Raw genomic sequence first — 22,817 nt, 5'->3', positions numbered from 1 at the left:
AAGATTGTGTTTGATAAACCTCAGTGGAATCAGGAAAACCCTTTTATGACTCCCAGACCCTGATGTTAGGTGAGCACACTGTGTTGGCCTCTCTTATTTTCCTTCCACTCAATTCCCCTTTGGGGTTTAAGTGAAAATACATGCTTCTAAACCTTTCTATGGTCAGGCTGAGAAGAAAAGCAGATTCTACCTAGATAAATCCTGGCATGTATGTAACAGGAAATACAGAAGACTTTTCCTTAATGGTTAGAGCAGCGAAAATCCTATATTAAAATAGCTTTAGTGAACTTGTATTTCTATTTTGAACATGCATATCTGAGTTTAGAGTCTAGAAGTTCACAGCCACGTCCCCCATGATGCATAGTTCACATTTCACAATTTAACATTATGAGATGTTTCAATGACCATTTTTAATTATTTAGGCTTCAAGGAGACAACCTGGAAGAAAGGACAGAAGAGTCACTACCAATACTGCATTCTCCAGATGAAAAAATCCCAGATTCATTCGGTAAGTTTTAAGTCCAACAATATTTATTGCAGTTCTAGTGGCATTTAAAGACTAAAGAAGCAAAGGAAAAAAAATAAACCAAACATTTTACCTTGCATGAATTCACTGTAGCTGCAGGTCACATATCTACCGCTGGCACACTCCTTGGGGCTGTTTGTGTCAGGATAAGAGCAAAGGAGAGAAGCAATTGAGAAGTGTGGATTCTGAGGAGCAATCTCTTTAGGCCTGTTCTGTTTAAGGTCCAAACAGATCAACTATAAGTTGGCTACTCCCTAAATTATGTGACTAATTCAAACTTGTCTTTAGAAATCCACATTGTCAGCTGGATTTCCAGAAAATGGAACTGTTTCTCTGCCCCTTGTCACTTGCTATACCTGCTGCTCCCATTCTCATGTCTTTGATACAGTCATGCTTCTTGGGCAGAAATGTCAATATCATACTTGACAATATCATACTCCCTCTCTCCCAGCCCTGTGTTAAATTGGTCTCCAATTATGTCAATGTCACTTCAGAATTTCCTCCCTGAGTCAGCCTCCTTTGTATTTGCCCTAATACTGCCTGGTCTATATGTTTTCCCTCTTTCTCCATCAACTCCCTTCTTGGCCCTCCTTGGACTATCTCACCCCTCTTTGGTTCATTGTTTTTCTGAAAATAAAGCTGCTTATTTCATTTCCATTTTCTATAGTACAAAATGGAAATTCCTTAACTTAGCAAACAAACTTAATATCAGAGCAATTCAAAATGTTTGTCGTATATGTAAATAAGTACAGGTAATCCCACTCCAATGCCATCTAAGGTACATCATGTTTTCATCAGTCAGCATAATAGCAAAACACAGTCCATACATTCAACCTGGATAGTTAGAAGATAAACTATAGGAAAGTATTTTTCTTACACCTGGATTGAGAAGGCCATCTTCAACAGGACGAAAACATCTCCAGCCATAAAAGAAATAATCGAAACATTCATCTGTAGAAAATTAAAAACTCCTGTTTATCAAAAGATGCCCAAAGAAGCTCAGGATTAAGATGGTGGACAGGAGGCAGGACTAGATTGCAGCTCCCACTAAGACAGACAGAGCAGCATGTGGAAACTCACATCACTTTTGCTCCAAGAAGCACTGCAGGAACATACCAGGAAAGCTGAGAGAATCCACAGACTAGTTGAAGGAAATGGATCACCACTGCAGGCTCCCTGAGTTGGGAAAATCTGTGAGTTTTTGCTTTCTAGCTGAGGAGGCTCATGGTCTGGGGCAAGTTCTCAGCCCTGATCACTTGCTGCCTGGAAATAAACTCATTGCTGTTGAGGGGGCATGGTGGGTGTGAGACCAGCCTTTAGGACTATGGGCTGCCTTGGAGCTGGGTGAAGCCTGTGACTGCCGGCTTTCCCCCAGCTCCTTGGTGACCTGTATGACTCAGCAGAGGCAGCCATAATCTCCCTGGGAATATAACTCCATTGGACTGAGAACCACGCCCCCATCCACCACAGCAGAAACAGCAAACTCCACACAAGAAGAGGCTGAGCTCAGACACACCTATCTCTGCTCCCACCTGGTGATCTTTCTTTACCTGCTGTGGTAGCCAAAGACAAAGGGCGTAATTTCTTGGGAGCTCTATGGCCCTGTCCACCACCTGAGAAACCTGAATACTTAACCAGGTGTTCCTAGGGCAAGTTTGCATCCTCCTCATAGGGCCAGTGCACTCTTGAAAGCACTACTTCCTGGCTGGAGGCCAACTAACACAAAATCAGCACACTAAACAAAAACAACCAAAGTCTCTTACAGAGTCCACTTCACTCCCCTGCTACCTCCTCCGGGGACGGTGCTGGTATCCACAGCTGCAAGACCTGAAGACGGATCACATCACAGGACTCTTTGCAGACACTCCCCAGTACCAGCCCAGAGCTCCACTGGATGGCTAGACCCAGAAGAGCAAAAACAATCACTACAGTTCAGCTCTCAGGAAGCCTCATTCCTAGGGGAAGGGGGAGAACACAACATCAAGGGAACACACTAAGGAACAAAAGAATCTGAACAGCAGTTCTTGAATCCTGCATCTTCCTTCTAACATAGTCTGTGCAAATTAGAAGGAACCAGTAAAGCAATTCTGGTAATATGAGAAAATGAGGTTCTTTAACACCCCCAAAAGATCATATGAGCTCACAAGCAATGGATCCAAATCAAGAGGAAATCTGAATTGCCAGAAAAAGAATTCAGAAGGTTGAATATTAAGCTAATCAAGCAGGCATCACAGAAAGGTGAGTCCAACTTACATAAATCAAAAACATAATTCAGGATATGAAAGGAAAATTCTTCAGTGAAATAGGTAGCATAAATAAAAAATAATCAGAACTTCTGGCAATCTAGGACACACTTAGAGAAATGCAAAATACACTGGAAAGTATCAGCAATCAAATTAAACAAGCAGAAGAGAGAATTCCAGATCTCAAAGACAAGGCTTTTCAATCAACCCAATTCATCAAAGACAAAGAAAAAAGAATTTTAAAAACATGAACAAAGCCTCCAAGAAGTTTGGGACTGTGTTACATGTCCAAACCTAAGACAGTTGGTGTTCCTGAGGAAGAAGAGAAATCTAAAAGTTTGGAAAAATATTTGAGGGAAAAATTGAGGAAAACTTCCCTGGCCTTGCTAAAGATCTAGAACTCCGAATAAAAGAAGCTCAAAGAACACCTGGGAAATTCATTGCAAAAAGATCATTGCCTGCACACATAGTCATCAGGTTATTTAAAGTCAAGATGAAGGAAAAAATCTTAAGAGCTGTGAGGCAAAAGCATCAGGTAACCTATAAAGGAAAACCTATCAGATTAATATCAGATTTCTCAGCAGACACCCTACAAGGCAGAAGGTATTGGGGACCCATTTTTAGCCTCCTTAAACAGAACAATTATTACCCAAGAATGTTATATTCAGAGAAAGTAAACTTCATAAATGAAGGAAAGACCGTCTTTTCCAGATAAATAAATGCAGAAAGAATGTGCCACTCCCAAGTCAGCACTACAAGAATTTCTAAAAAGAACTCTAAATCCTGAGACAAATCCTTGAAATACACCAAAGTAGAACCTCCTTAAAGCATAAATCTCACAGGACGTATATAACAATAACACAATGAAACAAAAACTTGGGGAGGTGGAGCCAAGATGGCCGAATAGGAACAGCTCCAGTCTACAGCTCCCAGCATGAGCAATGCAGATGCTGGGTGATTTCTGCATTTCCATCTAAGGTACCGGGTTCATCTCACTAGGGAGTGCCAGACGGTGCAGGACAGTGGGTGCAGCACACCATGCGTGAGCTGAAGCAGGGTGAGGCATTGCCTCACTCGGGAAGCACAAGGGGTCAGGGAGTTCCCTTTCCTAGTCAAAGAAAGGGGTGACAGACGGCACCTGGAAAATCGGGTCACTCCCACCCTAAAACTGAGCTTTTCTGACAGGCTTAAAAAACAGCACACCAGGAGATTATATCCCACACCTGGCTTGGAGGATCCTACGCCCACGGAGTCTCGCTGATTGCTAGCACAGCAGTCTGAGATCAAACTGCAAGAAGGCAGCAAGGCTGGGGGAGGGGTGCCTGCCATTGCCCAGGCTTGATTAGGTAAACAAAGCAGCCAGGAAGCTCGAACTCGGTGTAGCCCACCACAGCTCAAGGAGGCCTCCCTGCCTCTGTAGGCTCCACCTCTGGGGGCAGGGCACAGACGAACAAAAAGACAGCAGTAACCTCTGCAGACTTAAATGTCCCTGTCTGACAGCTTTGAAGAGAGTAGTGGTTCTCCCAGCACGCAGCTGGAGATCTAAGAACGGGCAGGCTGCCTCCTCAAGTGCGTCCCTGTGCCCCGAGCAGCCTAACTGGGAGGCATCCCCCAGTAGGGGCAGACTGACACCTCACATGGCCGGGTACTCCTCTGAGACAAAACTTTCAGAGGAACGATCAGGCAGCAGCATTTGCAGGTCACCAAAATCCGCTGTTCTACAGCCACGGCTGTTCTGCAGCCACCGCTGTTCTGCAGCCACCGCTGCTGACACCCAGGCAAACAGCGTCTGGAGTGGACCTCCAGCAAACTCTAACAGACCTGCAGCTGAGGGTCCTGTCTGTTAGAAGGAAAACTAACAAACAGAAAAGACATCCACACCAAAAACCCATATGTACGTCACCATCATCAAAGACCAAAAGTAGATAAAACCACAAAGATGGGGAAAAAACAGAGCAGAAAAACTAGAAACTCTAAAAAGCAGAGCACCTTTCCTCCTCCAAAGGAACGCAGCTCCTCAACAGCAACAGAACAAAGCTGGACGGAGAATAACTTTGACGAGTTGAGAGAAGAAGGCTTCAGACGATCAAACTACTCTGAGCTACAGGAGGAAATTCAAACCAATGGGAAAGAAGTTAGAAACTTTGAAAAAAAATTGGATGAATGGATAGCTAGAATAACCAATGCAGAGAAGTGCTTAAAGGAGCTGATGGAGCTGAAAGCCAAGGCTCGAGAACTATGTGAAGAATGCAGAAGCCTCAGGAGCCGAAGTGATCAACTGGAAGAAAGGGTATCAGTGATGGAAGACGAAATGAATGAAATGAAGCGAGAAGGGAAGTTTAGAGAAAAAAGAATAAAAAGAAACGCACAAAGCCTCCAAGAAATATGGGACTATGAGAAAAGACCAAATCTATGTCTGATTGGTGCACCTGAAAGTGACGGGGAGAATGAAACCAAGTTGGAAAACACTCTTCAGGATATTTTCCAGGAGAACTTCCCTAATCTAGCAAGGCAGGCCAACATTCAAATTCAGGAAATAGAGAGAACACCAAAAAGATACTCCTCAAGAAGAGCAACTCCAAGACACATAATTGTCCGGTTCACCAAAGTTGAAATGAAGGAAAAAATGTTAAGAGCAGCCAGAGAGAAAGGTCAGGTTACCCACAAAGGGAAGCCCATCAGACTAACAGCAGATCTCTAGGCAGAACCTCTACAAGCCAGAAGAGAGTGGGGGCCAACATTCAACATTCTTAAAGAATTTTCAAACCAGAATTTCATATCCAGCCAAACTAAGCTTCATAAGTGAAGGAGAAATAAAATCCTTTATAGACAAGCAAAGGCTGAGAGATTTTGTCACCACCAGGCGTGCCCTAAAAGAGCTCCTGAAGGAAGCACTAAACATGCAAAGGAACAACTGGTACCAGCCACTGCAAAAACATGCCAAAATGTAAAGACCATCAAGGCTAGGAAGAAACTGCATGAACTAACGAGCAAAATAACCAGCTAACATCATAATGACAGGACCAAATTCACACATAACAATATTAACGTTAAATGTAAATGGGCTAAATGCTCCAATTAAAAGACACAGACTGGCAAATTGGATAAAGAGTCAAAACCCATCAGTGTGCTACATTCAGGAAACCCATCACACATGCAGAGACACACATAGGCTCAAAATAAAGGGATGGAGGAAGATCTACCAAGCAAATAGAAAACAAAAAAAGGCAGGGGTTGCAATCCTAGTCTCTGATAAAACAGACTTTAAACCAACAAAGATCAAAAGAGACAAAGAAGGCCATTACATAATGGTAAAGGGATAAATTCAACAAGAAGAACTAACTATCCTAAATATATATGCACCCAATACAGGAGCACCCAGATTCATAAAGCAAGTCCTTAGTGACCTACAAAGAGACTTAGACTCCCACACAATAATAATGGGAGACTTTAACACCCCACTGTCAACATTAGATAGATCAACAAGACAGAAAGTTAACAAGGATACCCAGGAATTGAACTCAGCTCTGCACCAAGCAGACCAAACAGACATCTACAAAACTCTCCACCCCAAATCAACAGAATATACATTTTTTTCAGCACCACACCACACTTATTCCAAAACTGACCACGTAGTTGGAAGTAAAGCACTCCTCAGCAAATGTAAAAGAACAGAAATTACAACAAACTGTCTCTCAGACCACAGTGCAATCAAACTAGAACTCAGGATTAAGAAACTCACTCAAAACCGCTCAACTACATGGAAACTGAACAACCTGCTCCTCAATGACTACTGGGTACATAAGGAAATGAAGGCAGAAATAAGGATGTTCTTTGAAACCAATAAGAACAAAGACACAACATACCAGAATATCTGGGACATATTCAAAGCAGTGTGTAGAGGGAAATATATAGCACTAAATGCCCACAAGAGAAAGCAGGAAAGATCCAAAATTGACACCCTAACATCACAATTAAAAGAACTAGAAAAGCAAGAGCAAACACATTCAAAAACTAACAGAAAGCAAGAAATAACTAAAATCAGAGCAGAACTGAAGGAAATAGAGACACAAAAAACCTTTCAAAAAATTAATTAATCCAGGAGTTGGTTTTTTGAAAAGATCAACAAAATTGATAGACCGCTAGCAAGACTAATAAAGAAGAAAAGAGAGAAGAATAAAATAGACGCAATAAAAAACGAAAAAGGGGATATCACCACCAATCCCACAGGAATACAAACTACCATCAGAGAATACTACAAACACCTCTACACAAATAAACTAGAAAATCTAGAAGAAATGGATAAATTCCTCGACACATACACCCTCCCAAAACTAAACCAGGAAGAAGCTGAATCTCTGAATAGACCAATAACAGGCTCTGAAATTGTGGCAATAATCAATAGCTTACCAACCAAAAAAAATCCAGGACCAGATGGATTCACAGCCGAATTCTACCAGAGGTACAAAGAGGAGCTGGTACCATTCCTTCTGAAACTATTCCAATCAATAGAAAAAGAGGGAATCCTCCCTCACTCATTTTATGAGGCCAGCATCATCCTGATACCAAAGCCTGGCAGAAACACAACCAAAAAAGAGAATTTTAGACCAATATCCTTGATGAACATTGATGCAAAAATCCTCAATAAAATACTGGCAAACCGAATCCAGCAGCACATCAAAAAGCTTATCCACAATAATCAAGTGGGCTTCATCCCTGGGCTGCAAGGCTGGTTCAACACACACAAATCAATAAATGTAATCCAGCATATAAACAGAACCAAAGACAAAAACCACAACATTATCTCAATAGATGCAGGAAAGGCCTTTGACAAAATTCAACAACCCTTCATGCTAAAAACTCTCAATAAATTAGGTATTGATGGGGCGTATCTCAAAATATTAAGAGCTATCTATGACAAACCCACAGCCAATATCATGCTGAATGGGCAAAAACTGGAAACATTCCCTTTGAAAACTGGCACAAGACAGGGATGCCCTCTCTCACCACTCCTATTCAACATAGTGTTGGAAGTTCTGGCCAGGGCAATTAGGCAGGAGAAGGAAATAAAGGGTATTCAATTAGGAAAAGAGGAAGTCAAATTGTCCCTGTTTGCAGATGACATGATTGTATATCTAGAAAACCCCATTGTCTCAGCCCAAAATCTCCTTAAGCTGATAAGCAACTTCAGCAAAGTCTCAGAATACAAAATCAATGTACAAAAATCACAAGCATTCTTATACACCAATAACAGACAGAGAGCCAAATCATGAGTGAACTTCCATTCACAATTGCTTCAAAGAGAATAAAATACCTAGGAATCCAACTTACAAGGGATGTGAAGGACCTCTTCAAGGAGAACTACAAACCATTGCTCAATGAAATCAAAGAGGATACAAACAAATGGAAGAACATTCCATGCTCATGGGTTGGAAGAATCAATATCGTGAAAATGGCCATACTGCCCAAGGTAATTTATAGATTCAATGCCATCCCCATCAAACTACCAATGACTTTCTTCACAGAATTGGAAAAAACTACTTTAAAGTTCATATGGAACCAAAAAAGAGCCCGCATCGCCAAGTCAATCCTAAGCCAAAATAACAAAGCTAGAGGCATCACGCTACCTGACTTCAAACTGTACTACAAGACTACAGTAACCAAAACAGCATGGTACTGGTACCAAAACAGAGATATAGATCAATGGAACAGAACAGAGCCCTCAGATGCCACATATCTACAACCATCTGATCTTTGACAAACTTGACAAAAACAAGCAATGGGGAAAGGATTCCCTATTTAATAAATGGTGAAAACTGGCTAGCCATATGTAGAAAGATGAAACTGGACCCCTTCCTTACACCTTATATAAAAATTAATTCAAGATGGATTAAAGATTTACATGTTAGACCTAAAACCATAAAAACCCTAGAAGAAAACCTAGGCAAAACCATTCAAGACATAGGCATGGGCAAGGACTTCATGTCTAAAACACCAAAAGCAATGGCAACAAAAGCCAAAATTGACAAATGGGATCTAATTAAACTAAAGAGCTTCTGCACAGCAAAAGAAACTACCATCAGAGTGAACAGGCCACCTACAAAATGGGAGAAAATTTTTGCAACCTACTCATCTGACAAAGGGCTAATATCCAGAATCGACAATGAACTCAAACAAATTTGCAAGAAAAAATCAAACAACCCCATCAAAAAGTGGGTGAAGGATATGAACAGACACTTCTCAAGAGAAGACATTTATGCAGCCAAAAAATACATGAAAAAATGCTCATCATCACTGGCCATCAGAGAAATGCAAATCAAAACTACAGTGAGATACCATCTCACACCAGTTAGAATGACGATCATTAAGAAGTCAGGAAACAACAGGTGCTGGAGAGGATGTGGAGAAATAGGAACACTTTTACACTGTTGGTGGGACTGTAAACTAGTTCAACCATTGTGGAAGCCAGTGTGGCGATTCCTCAGGGATCTAGAACTAGAAATACCATTTGACCCAGCCATGCCATTACTGGGTATATACCCAAAGGATTATAAATCATGCTGCTATAAAGACACATGCACACGTATGTTTATTGTGGCACTATTCACAATAGCAAAGACTTGTAACCAACGCAAATGTCCAACAACGATAGACTGGATTAAGAAAATGTGGCACATATACACCATGGAATATTATGCAGCCATAAAAAATGATGAGTTCATGTCCTTTGTAGGGACATGGATGAAACTGGAAACCATCATTCTCATCAAACTATTGCAAGGACAGAAAACCAAACACCATATGTTCTCACTCATAGGTGGGAATTGAACAATGAGAACACATGGACACAGGAAGGGGAACATCACACTCTGGGGACTGTTGTGGGGTGGGGGGAGGGGGGAGGGATAGCATCAGGAGATATGCCTAATGTTAAATGACGAGTTAATGGGTGCAGCACACCAACATGGCACATGTATACATATGTAACAAACCTGCACATTGTGCACATGTACCCTAAAACTTAAAGTATAATAATAATAAAATTTAAAGAAAAAAACTTGGGTATTCAGGCAACAAATAGCACAACGAACAGAATACTACCTCACATCTCTATACTAACATTGAATGTAAATGGCTTAAATGCTCCACTTAAAATATACAGAATGACAAAATGAGTAAGAATTCACCAACCAAGTTTCTGCTGTCTTCAGGAGACTCACCTAACACATAAGGACTCATACAAACTTAAGGTAAAGGGGTAGAAAAAGGTATTCCATGCAAATGGACACCAAAAGCAAGCAGGAGTAGGTATTTTTATATCAGACAAAACAAACTTTAAGCAACAGCAGTTAAAAATAAACAAAGTGGAACATTATAAAGTGGAACATTTTATATATATATCACATTATGTTAAATGTGAATTTAATTATGATATAAGGACTAGTTCAACAGGAAAATATCACAATCCTAAATATATATGTGCCAAATTTATAAAACAGTTACCACTAGATCTAAGAAATGAGATAGACAGCAACACAGTAATAGTGGGGGAATTTAATACCCCACTGACAGCACTAGACAGGTCATCAAGACAGAAAGTCAACAAAGAAACAATAGACCTAAACTTGACAGATATTTGCAGAATAGTCTACCCAACAACTGCAGAATATACATTCTATTCATCAGCACATGAAATATTCCCCAAAATAGACCATATGATAGGCCACACAACAAGTATCAGTAAATTTAAGAAAATCGAAATTATGTCAAGTACTCTCTCAGACCACACTGGAATAAAATTGGAAATCAACTCCAGAAGGAAGCCACAAAACCATGCAAATACATGGAAATTAAATAACCTGCTCCTCAATGATCATTGGGTCAACAAGGAAATCAAGATGGAAATTAAAAAGTTCTTTGAACTGAACAATAATAGTAACACAACCTATCAAAACCTCTGGGATACAGTAAAAGTAGCCCTAAGAGGAAAGTTCATAGCATTAAATGCCTATATCAAGAAGTCTGAAAGAGCACGAATAGATAATATACAGTCATACCTCCTACATTCTGGAACTGGAGAAACAAGAACTATCCATCCCAGAAGAAGAAAAGAGATAACGAAGATCAGAGGAGAACTAAAAGAAACTGAAACAACAAAAAAATACAAAACATAGATGACACAAAAAGCTGGTTTTTGAAAAGCTAAATATAGCAAGATTAACCAAGAAAAGAAGAGAGAAGATGCAAACAAGCTAAATTAGAAATGAAACAGGAGATATTACTGCTGATACCACAGAAACACAAAAGATTATTCAAGGCTACTATGAACACCTTTACACGCATAAACTGAAAAACCCAGAGGAGATGGATAAATTCCTGGAAATATACAACCCTCCTAGATTAAACCAGGAAGATATAGAATCTCTGAACAGACCAATAACAAGCAGTGAGGTTGAAATAGTAATAAAAAAATTGCCAACAAAAATAAGTTAGGGACCAGATGAATTCACAGCTGAATTCTATCAGACAATTCAAAGAAGAATTGGCACTATTTCAAAAGATAGAGAAAAGGTTAATCCTTTCTAAATCATTTTATGAAGCCAATATTACCCTAATGCCAAAACCAGGGAAGGACATAACACAAAAAGAAAACTACAGACCAGTATCCTTGATGAACATACATGCAAACATCCTCACAAAATACTAGTAAACCAAATCCAGCAGAATATCAAAAAGATAATCCACCATGATCAAGTGGGTTTCATACCAGGGATGCAGGGATGGTTTAACATGTGCAAGTCAATAAATATAGCATACCACATAAACAGAATTAAAAACAAAAATCACATAATCACCTCAGTAAAGGCAGAAAAAGCATCTGACAAAATCCAGCATCACTTTAAGATTAAAACCCTCAGCAAAATTGGTATAGAAGGTTCATACCTTAAGGTAAAAAAGCCATCTATGACAAACCTACAGCCACCATTATACTGCACAGGGAAAAATTGAAAGCGTTCTCCCTGAGACTGGAAGAAGACAAAGATGCCTACTTTCACCACTTCTATTCACATAGTACTGGAAGTCCTAGCCAGAGCAGTCAGACAAGAGAAGGAATAAAGGGCATCCAGAGGAAGTCAAACTGTCACTATTTGCTGATGATATGATTGTATACCTAGAAAACTCTAAAGACTCATCCAAAAAGCTCCTAGAACTGGTAAATGAATTGAGCAAAGTTTCAGGATACAAAATTAATGTACGCATATCAGTAGCTCTGCTGTATACTAACAGCGACCAAGCTGGAGAATCAAATCAAGAACTCGATCCTTTTCATAATAGCTGTAAAAAAAAAATACTTAGGAATATAACTAAACAAGGACGTGAAAGACCTCTACAAGGAAAACCACAAAACACTGCTGAAAGAAATTATAGACAACACAAACAAATGGAAACACTTTCCATACTCATGGACAGGTAGAATCAATATTGTGAGAATGACCATACTGCCAAAAGCAATCTACAAATTCAATGAAATTCCCATCAAAATAGCACCATCATTCTTCACAGAACTAGAAAAGACAATCCTAAAATTCATATGGAACCAAAAAAGAGCCTGCATAGCTAAAGCTATCCTAGGTGAAAAGAATAAATCTGGAGGCATCACATTACCTGAGTTCAAACTATACTATAAGGCCATAGTTACCAAAACAGCATAGTACTATTATAAATTAGGCACATAGACCACTGGAACAGAATAGAGAACCCAGAAATAAACCCAAATACTTACAGCCAACTGCTCTTAAACAAAGCAAACAAAAACATAAAGTGGGGAAGGGACATCCTATTCAACAAATGGTGCTGGGATAATTGGCAAGCCACATGTAGAAGAATGAAACTGGATCCTCATCTCTCATCTTATACAAATATCAACTCAAAATGGATCAAGAACTTAAGTCTAAGACCTGAAACCATAAAAGTTCTAGAAGATAATATCAGAAAAACCCTTCCAGACATTAGCTTAAAGACGTCATGACCAAGAACCCAAAAGCAAGTACAACAAAAACAAAGATAAATAGTTGGGACTTAATTGAGCTAAAAAGCTTCTGCACCGCCAAAGAAATAATCAACGGAGTAAACAGAAAACGCACAGAGTGGGAGAAATTCTTCATAATCTATACTTCTGACAAAGGACTAATATCCAGAATCTATAATACAAAGAACTCAAATCAGCAAGAAAAAAACTAACAATCCTATCAAAAAGTGGGCTACGGACATGAATAGACATTTCTCAAAAGAGGATATATGAGTGGCCAAAAAGCACATGGAAAAATGCTCAACATCACTAATGATCAGGGAAATGCAAATAGAAACCACAATGTGATCCCACCTCACTCCTGCAATCCCACCTCACTCCTGCAATCCCACCTCACTCCTGCAATCCCACCTCACTCCTGCAATCCCACCTCACTCCTGCAATCCCACCTCACTCCTGCAATCCCACCTCACTCCTGCAAGAATGGCCTAATATGGCCATTTTTATTTTTTTACTATAAAAAATAAAAAACATAGATGTTGGTGTGGATGTGGTGAAAAAGGAACACTTTTACACTGTTGGTGGGAATGTAAACCAGTACAACCTCTCTGGAAAACAGTGTGGTGATTCCTTAAAGAACTAAAAGAAGATCTACCGTTTGATCCAGCAATCCTGTTACTAGGTGTCTACCCAGATGAAAAGAAGTCGTTTTATGAAAAAGATATTTGCACATAAATGTTTATAGCAGCATAATTTGCAATTGCAAAAATATGGAACCAGCCCAAATGCTCATCAATCAATGAGTAGATAAAGAAAATGTGATATATATACACCATGGAATACTACTCAACTTTAAAAAGGAACAAAATAATGGCATTTACAGCAACCTGGACAGAATTGGAGACTATTATTCTAAGGGGAGTAACTCAGGAATGGAAAACCAAATATTATATGTTCTCACTCATATGTGGGATCTAAGCTATGAGGACGAAAAGGCATAAGAATGATATATTGGACTTTGGGGACTTGGGGGAAAGGGTGAGGGTGGCGAAGGATAAAAGACTGCACATTGGGTACAGTGTACACTGCTCCAGTGATGGGTGCACCAAAATTTCAGAAATCACCATTAAATAACTTATTCATGTAACCAAACACCACCTTTTCCCCAAAAACCTATTGAAAAAAATTAAAAATTAAAAAAAAGATGCCCAAAGAAAAGCCACAAATAGGGAAACATATTTGCAATGTAATTGCCACTGATCAAAGATTAATATTCAGAATATGAAGAACATCTACAATTTAATAAATAAAAAATCAACACATCAACAGAAAAATAAATAACAAGTATGAATACACATTTTACAGAGAGGAAACAAAAGGCCAACAAGCAGATGAAAAATACTTAAATCACCTTAGTGATCAGGGAAAAGCAAATTAAGACCATGGAGAGATACAATCCTTTTTCTTTTACAACCTTTTGATTGGCATTGATTAAGAAAGCTGACAAAACTAAGTGCTGGTGAAGTCATAGATGGAAAGAAACTCTTATACTGCAGGTATATGAGTTTTGGAAAAGTTTTCCATTATCTTAAAATCTTGAGCATTTATACAATCTAAAACCTAGAAACTCCATTTCTAGGTAAATGCCTTAGAGAAAAAAGTATCATATAGCATGAAATATGAACAATCCTTGTTAGTGTGTTCATGGACAGGGAAATGGATAAATTGTGAAATTTTTTTCTGCAGTAGAAACCTGAATGCCTTTCAACTACATACAGGCGATGGATAAAATCAGACGTACAAATAGATCCCCTGTATGTAGTTGAAAGGCATTCAGATTTCTACTGTGTAAATGTACAATTGTTTTCCTGAAAAAAGGAAGCCCTGATTTGTAGAGATTGAAGATTTTCGTGGTGTGAATACTCCCACCGTGGCTGATTTCAAGCAGCCAAACTGAAATGGCAGTTGGTTCTCCCACTCTGGTATAGCAAGTTGCAGCTCACCATTAAATGAGTCTTAAAAGCCTAATGCTTCTTGAACGAAAGCAAGTCACAGAATGCCATTTTTATAAAGCTCCAAAAAGCAAATCTAAATAATATGTTCTTTAAGAAAACATAAGTGACAAAACTATATTTAAAGGCAGGAGTCGTCTCCCACATGGTCTAGCGGTTAGGATTCCTGGTTTTCACCCAGGTGGCCCGGGGTCGACTCCCGGTGTGGGAATGCAAAGATTTTGCCACTGGGCGTGGTGGCAGGCGCCTCTAGTCCCAGCTACTCAGGAGGCTGAGGCAGGAGAATGGCGTGAACCCAGAAGGCGGAGCTTGCAGTGAGCCAATTTTGTGCCACTGCCCTACAGGCTGGGTGACAGAGCGAGACTCTGTCTCAAAAAAAAAAAAAAAAAAAAAAAGACAAACACAAAATATTGGTTATTCTCAAGCGTAAGAGGAGGCTGGGTGATGGGATAAGGAAGGAGCCCACGGATGTATGAAGGTTATTGAAAATGCCCTAATTATTAAGAGGTGGGTTTGGGGTGTTTATTTTGTCTTTGTAATTTGTAATTTAAACAGATCATATATACTAATAGTGTGATATATTTTACATGTTATATTTATATAAATGTTTTACAGATGTTGTATTTTTATAAGTCAAATATTAGGTAATAAATATTTTTAAAAATCTGCTAAGGGAACATAAACCAATGTTAATGTAGCATAATAGAAAGAAATGACTATAGTTAATGCATACTCAAATCTATTATAGTGGTGATGACATGGCATGTTCTTATGATAGACCTTTAACCCTGACAATGAACATTAAGTAATGTGTCACTAGCAACATGGAAGCTCCAGGCTGGCCATTCATTGACTCTCGCATAGCTTCTGGAATCAGCCTGGTGTCTGCTCATAGATATTCTTGCATGTGTACCTTCACTTATGCCATCCTTCCCTGACTAGCAATAAGGCCTTTTCCCTCCCTTCTCTGCCTATTTAGATCACCTGCTCTAAGATCATGTAAAGTCTCTCTGATGTTTTCTTTCTCTCATTTCCAAATTGTTTTTGAATTGCTTCTTCTGTGTTTGTTTCTCCTACTTCCATTGGATTATGTGCTTCTTGAAGTTTTCTTATGTTACCCGTCATGCCCAATACAAAACCAGTCACAAGACAGATGCTATTTAATTACTTGCCATTAATTTTTTAAATTTTATCAAAATAACTCCAACCTACCAATCTTTACCTATATATATTCTTCAGCAATCTCATTTACATAATTACTGAGTATTATAAGGACTCAAATTTCCTGGGAAATTAAATAATATATCAATAATGTGTTCCAGATTATACTTTAAGCTCCTTTCTTGAAATGCCTAATCCTGCATTCTTCACATTCAATTATTAATATACCTAATCTGCAAATTCCAGAATATGAGTTTCTGATTTAGTACATTCCTTTCTACTTAAGTTAGTCAAATGACTAGATCCAATAATTGAACAGTATCCAAAAGTGCTATTGTGAGTTTATGTCAACTGTGCATCCACATTGAACTTGGCTCGGGAAGCATAAATATTTCTATAAATTGGTATAACTGTGCATAAAAAAGTCTGTTGTGACACAAGCAGCAAAAGTAAAAATAATGGCTGAAAAAAGTTGGATGTAGCTAAGCACTGCAATAAACTACAGATTTTTAGGTTCCCACCAACATGTCCAATCAACCACACAGGCTGAATTTCTAGTCCTACTCCTGCCACAGATTATTAGGTTTCTGGTAAAATTACTTCATCTTTTCATGCTTCAGTTTCTTCTTCTCTAAAGTGAGGATATAAGATAAACTGTAATATTTGACAAATTTAGGGACTCATTTCCCACCCACCCATGGGTGATTTTAAATGGCTAAAAAAAATTACTTACATTGGAAAATCACATATAAAAGAAATTGCTCTGGAATAGACAGAGCAAAATAGCTTGCATATATGTACTCACCTGTTACTGTTAATAAGTGATGCACTTAGAACACATAAACAATGGCATTTACTGCTCTAAGCATTAAACACTAAGGTTTTACTTTCATGGTGTCCTGGTCTCTACTAGCTTGTTAGATTGGTATCCTATTATTAGATTTGGGCTATTTGGCAGTATCCATTTAACTTCATAACTTTTAAAAACGGTAGTTATGTAAATTCTCAAATGTTCTGGCAGTGCTTATAGTTGTCCCTTCATACTAAGCTCAATGGGCATTACTGTATTATAGATCTTTCTGGATATGGTACCAATAACCAGGGAGAATTCAACAAAAACGAAACCAAAAAAATGTAAATCATACAAAGTTACTAATACTTTCTCTTTATAAATGTTCATCTTTGTTAAAAAGTTAATACTGCCCTGTAAATGTGTTCAAGTAAATTTCATGAAAGAAAGTGTCATAGAAAATATTCAGCTTCTTTTAAAAGCACCTAATACAGTGCTTGGCATATTGTATTTGTTGAGTAAATGAATACACAAATATACAAATGCAATAAATGTATGAATGAAAGAATGAATACATAAATAATCAAGTAGAATGACATCTCTTAAAAACCATTAACAACTCGTGGAGAAGAGCTTGAGAACTTATTTATAGTATTTCTAACTTTAAGAAAATTACCAAATCCATGAGAAGGTGGATTTTACTGTCCTATATATGAAAATAATTTGCTGTGTAATGTAGAATAGAACATTTTAATGTTATTTATTCATTAAGTCAATAGATTACTCAAATAAGAACTTCAATACACAAACAAAACAGGAAACATACTGAGTGAATACTAAAATTATAGTAGCATTTGCTCACAGTTCTGCAGAATATAATTCAGTTTTGGAGGACTTAAATTATGCTTAATTTACATCCTAATTTAACAAATTTATTGTGACCTTTCCAATTGGGTTTTGGGAGCTAGACCTTCAAGTATTCTTTACAAGGGGATTAATAGTTTTGCATTTGGTATAATTCTCATTGTCCTTCATGATTTTATCCACTAAAACTTGCTTATTTTTAATATCTATGTTCTGTTAGGAAAGGTAGTAAGTAAAATCTTTAAATCCACCTACAACTTGAGAATGATGTGTCCCTCCAGAAGTCAGTTTTATGGTGGAAGGTATTCTGTGTTCTAAAACAAAATCCACATTTACATCTACATAAACTATGTGCCCCAGAATTTAGAAACTTGTCTTCTTGAGTGTAAAATTCTGAGTTATCAGAGATAGAGAGAACTTCATGATTCAAAAGCTCTGATTTATTATGGATTTGTGTTAAGCTTTCCATTGTCTCCCTGGTGTTTGGTGGTCATTAAGGGTTAGAAAGATTTCATGCTCTAATTCTCTTTACAGAGTATACATTTTATGCAACAGAAAAATCTGTCTCCATATGTACATAAAGCTAAAGGAAAATACTTAGGGCTTTATATGACTCCCTCAAGTATTAATAAATATAAGAAATTAATTTTTAAATCCAGTGGTTTAAAATACCTTTCTCTTAACTGATTTTTTTTTATTTGAAAAGAAAGAGTTCAAATTCAACTAAGGAAGTCGACAGTCTTCAGGATAGATTATTTCTAGTTGCTCCATTTACCTATCCCTATCACAGAATTCTTTATAACCCATAGAAATCCTTGTTGTTCTGATGGTTGTTATAATGTCAGAAGACATATGAAAAAGGTTGCATCATTTTTTTCACATATTTGAAAGCCACTACTCACCCACCCCTCAATATTCAATTCAGGCTAAGTAATTGCAACTTCTTCCTTCATACGTTGAAATGGAAAACCGATCACCATTTAATAATATGCACCTTTCTCTGAACTTTTTTCAGAATGTTCCATTCTATCTAAAAGAGAGAGCACAAAATATTACTCAAATTGTGGAACCTCCAAAAGAAGACAATTGATAGATAAAACAAATAATTATAAAATTATAAAACAGAAAAAGGACATTAAATGTAATTATGTTCCAACAATTAGCTGGATAATATGCCAAAATATCTTGCTTTATTTGTATAACTAAGATAACTGTGGCCCTTGCACATTCCTGACATTATTGTGCACTTCTAAATTAAAAATACTTATCATTTTTCATAAGTTGTTGTTAAGCTAAATATTATTTCACATTCTATTTTAACTCACAAACACTATGATTTTTTCAACACCCAATTCCATCATTTTATTCCTCTCACAACAGGTTTATATATCAGAGAGTTAATAAGCAATATGTGAGTATAATTTATTCATTTTTTAAAAATAAAAATAGATTCCTTGCCTGGGACTGAAGAAGCACTAATGGAGGAGGGTGACGAATTTGAGAAAGCATCTAAACGAACAGGACCTGTGAGTATATTCATTGACTTATTTTTTTTAGTTGCTAAAACTAATTTAAATTACTAGCAGGAAAATCTAAATAAAATATAATAAAGCCAGCTTTCTTACTGGTTAATTAGGCTGTTCTAAGTTGTTTCAACAGTTGGGGAAGAAGACTTGAACTAGATGGGAAAAGTGAAGTTCTGGTGTTATTAACTGCTTGCTTGTGCATGTGAGCACGCTAAAAGGTTATGAGCTGCCATGTTAAACTTCAATAAGTTTAACTATACTTACCTTGGTAGTAAAACAAATATTTTGCATATCCTGGAAGTTTATATATGACTTACGCTATTCTTAGTAGTGAAGTCCTTGTAATATGTTTGTTAAACTATATATCTTCAATACAGTATTTTGGGAGAGAACCATTAGGTTTAAGATTTTTAATGCAATTTAAGGTTAAAAGAATAAATAGAAAAAACCTGAAATTCTATATAAATTCTAAATAAAAATAAATTTTTTATATAAAATATTTTTAGTTTCTATAAAAATAACTAATGCAATCGCATTATCTTAAACATAATATTTGGACTGGGTTTGTATGTGTCTATATTCTCTGTATTAATTTGCTAGGGCTGCCATAACAAAGTAGCAAAGACTGGGTAGTTTAAATAACAAAAAGTTATTTTCTCAAAGTTTTGGAGGCAGAAATCAAAGATCAAAGTGTTGGCGGGGCTGCTTGCTTCTGAGAGAGGAATGTCTTCTCCCTGCGTCTTCACAGCTTCTTCCCTTTGTACATGTCTATGTCCTAATCACTTAACACCAGTGATACATCACAAATGTCACCAGTGATATTGGATGAGGGCCTCCCTAATAACCTCCTTTAACTTAATTACCTCTTTAAAGACCTTATCTCCAAATACATTCTGAGGTACTTGGGCTAGGAATTCGACATATGAAATTTTAGGAGGATGCAGTTCAACCCATAACACTCTGTGATGAGATTACATGATTTAAAACATTATTCAGATCATAGGACTTGGTAAAAGGCACCAAGTTTTCCAATGAACTTCATAATAAAATTAATTTTTAAAATTACTGATGAAATTAATGTATCATTGCCCAGATGTTATTTTCCCTGACCCTATTTAAAATTTTGCATTTCCCTTCTTTATTTTTTATACAGTGCTTATGATTTCTACTGTGTGATACAATTTACTTATTGTTTTACTGTCCATTTCTTTCCACTATAATATAAGGTCTAGCAGGGCAAGAATTTTTGTACATTTTTTTCACTTCCACATTCCTAGAAGAGTACTTACACACAGTAGGCCCATAATATGAAACACACACATACATATATATGTATATTGAATGCATAGTTTAGCAATAATTCCTCACCATGAGATGAAAACTATTATATTTTCCTTTACTACAAAATGGTAAAATCTTAGAAATAAAAAAACCATGGTAACCATCCAGTTCAGCATTTCCCATCTCTTACCTTGGCATTTTCAACTGGATATTTTCACTCCTCTATTCAATGCAGAGCTATCTAACCTATAGATAAGGAAACAGAAATTCAGAGAAGCTAAGGAACTAAATCAAGGTCCTAAAGTTAAAAAACAGTGATATCAGGAGTTGGGAACCAGTCAGTTTTCCTTCTACTATACATCCTTAATATTTTTAGTGCTTTTCTGTTTCTTGTAGAAACAGTTTATTCCTGTTTGTTAGATGTTGTCTTCCATTCCTCACAAACATTGGTCCTAGTTCTACTCAGGGAGTGATAGCTTAAACCTAATCCTTTTTACAATTAACCGATGTTCAGATGTTAGAAGCTACCAGCATGTCCCAAATGAGACTTAACTTTTTAGGTCAAAGCATAGTCCATTCTTTTAACCAATGTTTACATTGTGTAGTTTCAAAAAATTTCAGTACCTTGATTCTTTTTCTGAACATATCCTTGTTTGCCAAGTCCCCTGTAACATGTGAGTTATGCCATAACCAAATCTAGGGTTCCAAATAATGTTCTCACATAGAGTACAATGAAGTATGTGGTTGGAACAAATATTATTTGGTGATTATAACCTACTGTTGCATTAATTTTATTTTTTAAGAAATGTTCTGCCATTTATAAACTTTAGTATTTCTCCATAACCTCATGATGTTATGTTGTCCTTCAGGTTGTGATAATCTGTCATTCGTCACTTTTTGCAAAGGTTTATCAGCTGTGAATTCCACAAAGTCCATATTTGTCCCTCAGGCCTAAACATATACCATTAGATTCTTCTTCTAATCATTTTCTCCAATCAAGATATATCCTGTCTTTAGTATTTGGCTTCCTTAATAATACATAAAAATGCAAAGAAAGAAGAAATTAGCTTTATTTGACCGAAGTTTTCATGAGTGATTTCAAATGGCTTCTTAGAGATCTTTGCTTTTTTCCACTGTGTTCACATAATGCTTCCCCAGTGCAAAAGTTTGTTATAGGTCAACTTTGTTTTTATTTACATTCATTAGATTTTGCATTAAAAATTATGCAATTCCAGTTAATATCATATTACACATTTAAATCTTTTTGGAATAAAGTGGAATAAAACAATACATGAATAAATGAATGAATGTCAGGACCCTGAAGCAGACAATTTCTAGATGGTAGCTGCTTTTATTATGAGGAAAGCATGGGTTAAAGTAAAAGTTAATTTTGTTAAAATGATGATATTTTAGATGTAGGTTTCCTAAAAAATACTTTTGTAGTATTTCTTGGGATAGTATTTTTAGTAAATCAAGAAGAAAATTATAACTTTATCTAAATATTATGAAGAATTGGAACAAAGAAACTCTTTTTCTTTATAACCGTAAGAAATACAAAATACTTCAAAGCAAATTTTGAGTCATATCCTGTACAAATATAAATATGCCACAAATGTTGAAAACCATTTAAGGTAGTTTCAACACAGGCTGTGTCTATTTGCTAACTTTCCATGTTGAATATTGTATATTAATAAGTGGGGAACAGACTCTTGGAAACTGTTTTTTCCTAGTGGCTTACCCTGTGCTTGGAATATTTCTTGAATATTTTGTGAATATTTAAGTGACATGGAGGCAACATTTATATTTGAAGTTTTATCCTCCTCCAAATAAGCAAGTCGTTCTTCTGGAATTTCCCTCTCCCTCTCTGCTCTCTCTTTTCTGGACTGCCTCTTGGTATATATACAGCCTATGCAGGTTAAAACTGTATTTGTCAGGTAAAGCCATTTAGTAAACCAACAAAAAGACAACTGTGAAAAGAAAATACCAAACAGGCAGGTATTGATTATGACCTTTTAGCTTCATAAATATAATACATTATTTTAGATCAATGATTGATGAACACTTAATGTCATTGGATTGCATAATTTCTATGGCTTTCTTATTTTTTTTCTGTTTTGAGACAGAGTCTAGCTCTGTTGCCCAGGCTGAGTTCAGTGGTGCTATCACAGCTCACTGCAGCCTTGACCTTCTGGGCTCCAGCATTCCTCCCACCTCAGCACCTCAGCCTCCTGGGTAGCTGGGACTACAGATGTGCACCACCACACCCAGTAAAATTTTATTTTTTTGTAGAGACAGAATCTAGCTATGTTGCCCAGGCTGCTCTTGAACTCCTGGATTCAGGCAATCCTCCTTCCTCGGCCACCTAAAGTGCTGGGATTACAGGA

At 37.2% G+C, this 22,817-nt stretch overlaps 1 protein-coding gene and 1 non-coding gene across 2 annotated transcripts in view; both read left to right on the top strand.

The window, feature by feature from the left end:
• CUNH8orf34 (chromosome unknown C8orf34 homolog) overlaps positions 1-22,817 on the top strand; it is a 486,993-nt gene that overhangs the window by 371,727 nt on the left and 92,449 nt on the right. Inside the window, 2 exon segments of the mRNA XM_032759605.2 lie at positions 423-508; positions 19,076-19,152. Of these exon segments, the coding sequence (XP_032615496.2) occupies positions 423-508; positions 19,076-19,152 (163 nt within the window).
• Positions 14,951-15,022, top strand: TRNAE-UUC (transfer RNA glutamic acid (anticodon UUC)). Its single transcript has one exon. It is a non-coding gene; the product is annotated as a tRNA-Glu (tRNA).

Source organism: Hylobates moloch, unplaced genomic scaffold (genome assembly GCF_009828535.3).
Source record: "Hylobates moloch isolate HMO894 unplaced genomic scaffold, HMol_V3 SCAFFOLD_9, whole genome shotgun sequence".
Lineage (NCBI taxonomy): Eukaryota > Metazoa > Chordata > Mammalia > Primates > Hylobatidae > Hylobates > Hylobates moloch.
This window is presented reverse-complemented; position numbering and strand designations above follow the sequence as displayed.